The sequence below is a fragment of the Gymnoscopelus microlampas genome (genome assembly GCF_963454915.1).
Source record: "Gymnoscopelus microlampas genome assembly, chromosome: 1".
Taxonomy (NCBI): domain Eukaryota; kingdom Metazoa; phylum Chordata; class Actinopteri; order Myctophiformes; family Myctophidae; genus Gymnoscopelus; species Gymnoscopelus microlampas.
The window spans coordinates 36,441,679-36,449,178 of NC_139962.1; the positions used below are offsets into that span (position 1 = coordinate 36,441,679).

The 7,500-nt window shown below is 43.9% G+C and overlaps 1 protein-coding gene across 1 annotated transcript in view; it reads right to left on the reverse strand.

The window, feature by feature from the left end:
* znf536 (zinc finger protein 536) overlaps positions 1–7,500 on the reverse strand; it is a 191,003-nt gene that overhangs the window by 42,573 nt on the left and 140,930 nt on the right. The window contains 1 exon segment of the mRNA XM_084057494.1: positions 138–296. Coding sequence (XP_083913620.1) covers positions 138–296 — 159 coding nt within the window.

The following is a 7,500-nucleotide window of genomic DNA, read 5'->3' on the forward strand; positions in this document are numbered from 1 at the left end:
GGTCAAGGGGTCCAAAAGAACCCTTATGGGTCTATAACTGTACAAAAGGAACCAAATGTTGGTCTGTGGCCTCATATCAAACTGGGGTGAAATGACAAAGCTTGAGAATCAATGCACTATAGAACTATTCAACTGACCTGTGTGTATCCGCAGGTGGACCTTGAGGTGATGGGAGGTGCGGAAAGACTTGCCACAGTAGGCACAGTCTTTGGAGGTCGAAGCCAGGCCTCGCTCTCGGTGCTGGGACAGAGCGGGCTGAACGCCCCCCGCCGGCTTCAGCAGGTCCTCCCCGACATCTGGAACAGGCAACACACACGCACGCACGCACGCACGCACGCACACACACACACACACACACACACACACACACACACACACACACACACACACACACACACACACACACACACACACACACACACACACACACACACACACACACACACACACACACACACACACACACAGATGAGGAGGGGGAGACAAACAGAAGGTGTGTTAAGTGTCACTTCAAACCAGCCATCCACACATCAGAACACAACACTTCCTTCTTTTTTTTTTACCCCAACCACTCCCCCCCTCTCACCCTCCACTCCTCTGTCTGTCTCTCATTGTCCTCTCCTCCCTCGCTCAAATGTGCTAACACCACACAAAGTCAAACGCATCAAACGGGTTCACGCGCCGCGCTATTTTTCCCACCCGTTCATCTCCGACAGAACGCTGACAGTTCATAAGCTTTTCAGTTTCTTTAGAAACGCCATCGGCCCTAGCCCCCTCCACTTTTCTCTCCATCTCTCCTTTTTCCTCCTCTCCTCCCCTTCACCCATCTCTTCTTTTCTGTCTATTTTTTTTTTTAATAATATATTTTTTTATCCTCACTATCATCATCCTGGGCTCACATATGACGGATTGTGTCGGAAACGAACAATGCAAGAGCGGAGGACAAAAAAAGAAAAGAAAAGAAAAGAAAAAGTGATTGGGCTGCGTCAGCATCCTGGAGTCTGCTTGCGTCTCTGCTGTGACCTGATTTTGACAGGTAGCTGTCGGAGATATGATAAGGCGATAACGGTTTTGACCCCACCCTCCGCCACGTCTGCATGCTGAGAGACGCACTGTTTTAGCGCAACAACACTCTGTTATCAACATAATCACCTCCCGCGTACGATTCTAAAGATGAACGGCAACAGCTTTGGAATGTGTCAACGGCAGCGCAGGAATAGGAAGGTGAGCATGTGTCATCATCAGACTGCAGGCGCTGGCCTTATTGCACGTCTCTGATGTTGATGGACTAGCAATGCTTTTTGATAACGTGCTGATGGCTAAGAGAAACAGTGCAGTGTTTCACAGACCCGCACAGGTAAGAAAGAAAGAATGGAAAGCAGAATCTGTCTAATCTGTCTAATCTTGATAATGATAATTATTACTAAAGTGAACTATAACTATAAACTCATGGTTTTAAAAATATATTTTAACTGTGGATGTCCACACCACAACTACAACAAAGACCATGGTGAATGATATAAAGTTATAATAATTATCCTTATCTCAAGTCAAGTCATCTTTATTTCTATAGCACAGCAGTTGAGCCAACGTGCTTTCCAATCAAGGATGGATGACCAGCAACAACACGTTAGTCATATAAAAGCAAGTTCAAAACAAGTAAATCACAGTAAACAACAGTTATAGTTATAGTGCTTTGTGTGAACGGCCCTTAAGCGTATGACTGTATATGAATGAGCATGTACAGTTTGAACATATGATGAATGAAATCTCTTAAATCTACAGTATAATGTTTACAATATCAATACAATACATACAAGATAAAATGACATGGGTGAAGTAAGTACCACACAATCAACCTGTATAAACAATTGGCCCTATAAGTGACATCAGTAATAATCACTACATTATTTCAGCTACAAAGACAAGTAAGCGCAGTCGAAAATAATAAATATCTGCGGAAGGAAAGAACTTATTTGTGAACAACCTCGAGCAATCAATCACACACACACAAGCAAGCACACACAAACTGCAATGAGACAGTGACTGTGTGGCCTACATGGTAACAATTATTGTAGCAACACAAAATGCACGTGACCACACAGAGCACAAATAAGGTTAAAAATGTTATTCCGATTTTTTTTCTCTCCCTAGTCTGGCACATGATTTGGAATGTGCGTGGGGAGAGAGAGAGAAGTAGAGAGAGAGGGGCAGAAAGAGAGAGAGAGAGAGAGAGAGAGAGAGAGAGAGAGAGAGAGAGAGAGAGAGAGAGAGAGAGAGAGAGAGATTCAAAATCGAGCAACCCACTTAGGCAACCATGCCGCACAATAAGGAGCATTTTTTAACAGTAGCCTAATCTCTTCTTTTCTCTTGCTCCCCGCCCCAATCCGCCCCTCCTCTGTTGGGAGTCAAATAAGGTTTACAGAAAGGAAAGACCCAAGTCAGCAAGTCCTCTTCCACACTGACACTGAACACATGACTCTTTTCAGCAGCCCTGCTATCAGACTGAAGGCTATTTATCACTACTGAGACTGAAAGGCAACCCAAATATAACTCTGCGACAATATGCTGATATTAAATGCTAGCTGGATTCTGCTGCATCTTCTGTTAGCCAGTTTAATACCCTATTTACTAGTTTGAGCAAAAAGAAGTGGAGAGAAGATTTGATATGAATCATTGCTTAATGCAAGATCTTAGTTCATTATTATTATGATTATTTTTAACATTTTGTTCATTTAAATAGGGGGTTTAAGAATAGGCCTATCTCATGGTTTGACTTGTTATATGATACTGGATTAAAATTAGCATGAGGATAAAAGAAAATTACACTAACAATATATTTAAAAAATCCAGAAAATAAATATTAAAACAAAAAAACATTATCAAAGCACATTCAGTCCTATAACTAATGAATTGAATATAGTTCTAATCTCCAAGATACTTTATGGACACACACCCACAAACACATATGAATTTTCATTTACATTTAAATGCATTTGAAAATGACCTCTATTCAGTTAAAAACTGAACAATGGCCCTTCGGTGCTTGATCCAATGCTGCACCATACTGTAGCCATAGCGGATTCCTCATGAACATATTTACACCCATCTACTGTACATATCCTCTCTTGGCAGACACTCCCTTGATCATGTAACAGACACTGGCCCACCTGCCCACCCCAGATGGGGCTAAAATTAAAACCCCCAAAACACAGCTTAGAATCAGGACAAACACGTGCAAGAATGCACACCCCATACCATAGATACACACATTGTCTCTGGCTCTGTACGCACACACACACACACACACACACACACACACACACACACACACACACACACACACACACACACACACACACACACACACACACACACACACACACACAGACACACACCTAAATATGTAGAATATAAAACAAACTGCATGTGCTTCCATGCATACGTGCACGTTGTCTGTCTAGACACATACAGTACATAAACACGGCGTGCACGCACACATGACGAGCACATGCATGTGCAGCGGTGGGCTTTAGCCGGCCCGTCCACGGCAGCATGCGTGTCTTTAATCAGTTGACTGATCCCCAGCTTTTAATACGGCTGTTCCAATTACTGTAAAAGTCATCCCGTGCCGTATAACCACAAATATTGACACTTTATTGCACAACACATTTATGACATTTTGAAGGTCACCCCATATATTACGCGTCATCGTTCAAAGCCGGGCTGTCTGGAGCAGGGAGAGGTTCTCGATAGCCCGCCGAACGCCACACCACCCCCCCACCCCCCCACCCCTCCGTAAATATCCACCTCTGTATTGATTTTCCATTTCCGAGCTTCCCTCCGTTTTATGCAAAGGGAAACTTGCAGTAAGGAATACAACATTAAAATGATTGTCACAGGTGAGCCATTGGCTTCATATATAAAAGCCTGTTAAAATCCGTCTGCCATAACTCTCCCTTTACTGTACATCCAAAATGTCGTCTAAATGCCTCCGCGTGGCGAGCACACTCAAAGTCTCAGAAGCTTACTGTACACAGTAAAAAACGTTAGTTTATTTCCTAGAGCCTACAAGTGTAACCAATTGGACCCGTGTCAGGTCCATTTGGTTACATTTGTACGCTCTCTGAGGTACAAATGGATAAACACTGATGCTTTTACTGTGCATGTTTACAACACACAGTTCAGTCACATCTGATTTGGAGGGTTAAGTGTTGGCAAAGGTAACAGCAGCTGATAGAAGAAAAAGAAGAAAGAGAGGAAACATCCATATCAAATCCATCCCTCAAACATTCAAGTAGCATCCTGTGTTTTTTTGTTCAGCTGAGCTACTCTCCAACTCCCCCAGAACACATGACAAGAGGAACCATGTCTGTACCAGAGCAAGAATATCACAGAGATAGCTGCAAAAAAAATACATGTATAATTTAGCCGTATCTGATCTGAGACCAGCTCCTCTCCCCTCTTCCTTTAGCAGTGTCACAGCGTCGTAATGGAACATGCCAGAACAAAGGATCTGGGATCAGATTGGAGCAGAGTTGAGCAGGCCATCTGGGAGGCAGGCTGAGTATCAGTCACTCTGCCTGCTGTCGGCTGCACTCACACTCACACGCTTTCCCTCCTGACTGACTGTGTGTGTGTGTGTGTGTGTGTGTGTGTGTGTGTGTGTGTGTGTGTGTGTGTGTGTGTGTGTGTGTGTGTGTGTGTGTGTGTGTGTGTGTGTGTGTGACACCTCCCTAGCGCATGTCACCAGAATCTCACAAGGAGGCGACCGCTCTACCACTGCTGACATGGGGATACGCCACCAGGGCCACCTCCATGACTGACTGACAAATACATCAATTGAAAGGGAGCTGCCCTGTATGCCTGTGCGTACATGCGTATGTACGTGTCAGTGTGCGTGCGTGTGTGTGTGTGTGTGTGTGTGTGTGTGTGTGTGTGTGTGTGTGTGTGTGTGTGTGTGTGTGTGTGTGTGTGTGGTTTCCGTGGGGAAATGCCACATAGCCTATACCCTCTGTGGTGACCACACCCAGAGTATCCATTAATGGGGGGAGAGAAAAATCAACAACAACAGTAACACGAAACAACAACACACACGTGTGTGTGTGTGTGTGTGTGTGTGTGTGTGTGTGTGTGTGTGTGTGTGCGCGTGCGTGTGTGTGTGTGTGTGTGTACAAATATATTGGGGGGGGGCTCCTCTTTAATGGTGCTCTTTCAATCACACTTTGCACTCTAAACACTCTGCGGTTTTGATTACTATGATATCACTTTCAGGAAATAAAACTGAAAAAAGAACATCAGTCATAAAAACACAAGATGTTTCTCCTCTCTCTCTCTCTCTCTTTCCCTCTCTCTCTGCCATTATTCTAATGTGTCACGTGACGCCAACCCAAGCCCACAGCCTCACCCACAGCCAAATACTGATAGGGGGGAGAGAGGGGAAGAGATTGACGGAAACAGTTTGAAAAGGAGAAAGATATTAAGAGAGATTGGGAGAGAGGGAGGGGGAGAAGGAAGGGAGGGATGGAGAGGGAGAGAGAGAGAGAGAGAGAGAGAGAGAGAGAGAGAGAGAGAGAGAGAGTAAAATGTGATGACATCATTTGAAAGGCATTAGGCTTTTAAAATGCGCCCGGGGGGACTTGATTTCCTTACACCAGAGCAACACAACACCATCCGGCCCTGATATTCTCTCTCTCTTCCTCTGTCTCTCACTATCTCTCCTGTTCTCTCTCTCTCTCTCTCTCTCTCTCTCTCTCTCTCTCTCTCTCTCTCTCTCTCTCTCTCTCTCTCTCTCTCTCTCTCTCTCTCTCTCTCTCTCTCTCTCTCTCTCTCTCTCTCTCTCTCTCTCTCTCCTCCCCCCTCCCCTCTGCTCTCTCTCTTTTTTGATTTGGACCATTGCCATCTTTGTGAGCGTCTGGTTCATGCGAGTTAATCAATTTGAGGTTTAGTTACACTGCTGATGCTAGCATTCCAGCCACTGCTAGAAAGTAATCTGAACTCACAGAATTTATTAACCAAACACCAATTATCATTAAACACCACTGCATTATCCTCCGCTTTTACTACCTGACAAGGACTACTTAATGAAATTTTAGATTAAAGTTATTTGCCGCGTGATTTATGGGCATTGAGAAGTCCTAATGCGGGCACCCAGTGTACAGATGCTACTGGAAGCAGATTTTGTTTTGTTTTTTTTTCATTTAGGGCGTACACCAGGGACTCTGCAACTCTCCAAGGTATCACAGCAACCAGGTCTAGACCAAGAAGAAGAGAAGAGGAGGGAGGAAGAGAGATTGAGACGAGGGGGGGGGGGGGCTGTTTCCACATTTACACAGCATGCTGAGATTTTCCTTTATTTTTTAACCAGTGACCCCATCAAACAGGGGGAAAAAAGACTTAAAAAAACAAATTAATTTTAGACTCAAGAACCAAAAAATGGTGGAATAACATCGTTGTTTACCTCCCGATGTTTGTGAGATGAAAACAGCAGCAGAATGTGTTACATATATAAGGCGGTGGGGTAAACAGGGGCACCAGATGTTCTTTGATGTTAATAATGGCATTTATTATTAATATTAATTAGACCGCATTCAGCAATACATTTGGGCCATTTCCAAGTCAATTAAGCAAAATGGCATTCGGGAGATGTTGAAACGACATTTTAAGGCAGGTGTTCGGCGGTCCCCTAATAAAACATTTTCACAGCTCCTGCAATACAGCCCATTTTGGGCCTGATTTTATTTATTTTTCTTTGTTTACCCTTCCCTGTGTTTTCCACAGCCGCTCTGAGCTTCTGTGGCATATAGGGGTGTATCTGTAAAAGGCACATCAACAATGGAGTCGTTCTGCATTTATTAAACATAATATAATTAAAATATGCCACGTAGGGATTTTGCGTGATGGACGTATATGTGCTTGTGTGCACACACCCAGTCAAATATGTTTAACCAAGCCAAGAGGTGAGGGAATTAATCCAGATAGGAAATAATGATAATGACCACCGTTCTGATAATAAAAAAAGGGAATAATTTCCAGAACAGTGAGGATTACCATGCATCCATTGGTCCACAAATGATTTTTAACAGCTTAATGGTAGAGTGTGTTCTATACACACACACAGATTCGGCTGTGACGCCAAACACATTTCTCTGCAAAAGGCGCCCGCATCCACACACACACACAAACCCCACAGACCCTTCCAAGACATGGGTTTTCCAGTACCAGTCACCAGCAGATACCATGCCTAACCAAATCTAATTACACAGCTCATGCCAGCAGCTCCACAGTAGGGGGTGCTTTGTCTATATGATGGAAATAATCCCAGGCTGCTATATGTGTAAGGGTAAAAAAAAAAGAAAAAAAAAGAAGAACACAGGCTCTATTCAAATCTAGACCTCTAAAAGGGGTTGTACCACACCTCTAGGATCCAGTCCGAATGTGTGTGTGTGTGTGTGTGTGTGTGTGTGTGTGTGTGTGTGTGCGTGCGTGTGTGCGTGTGTG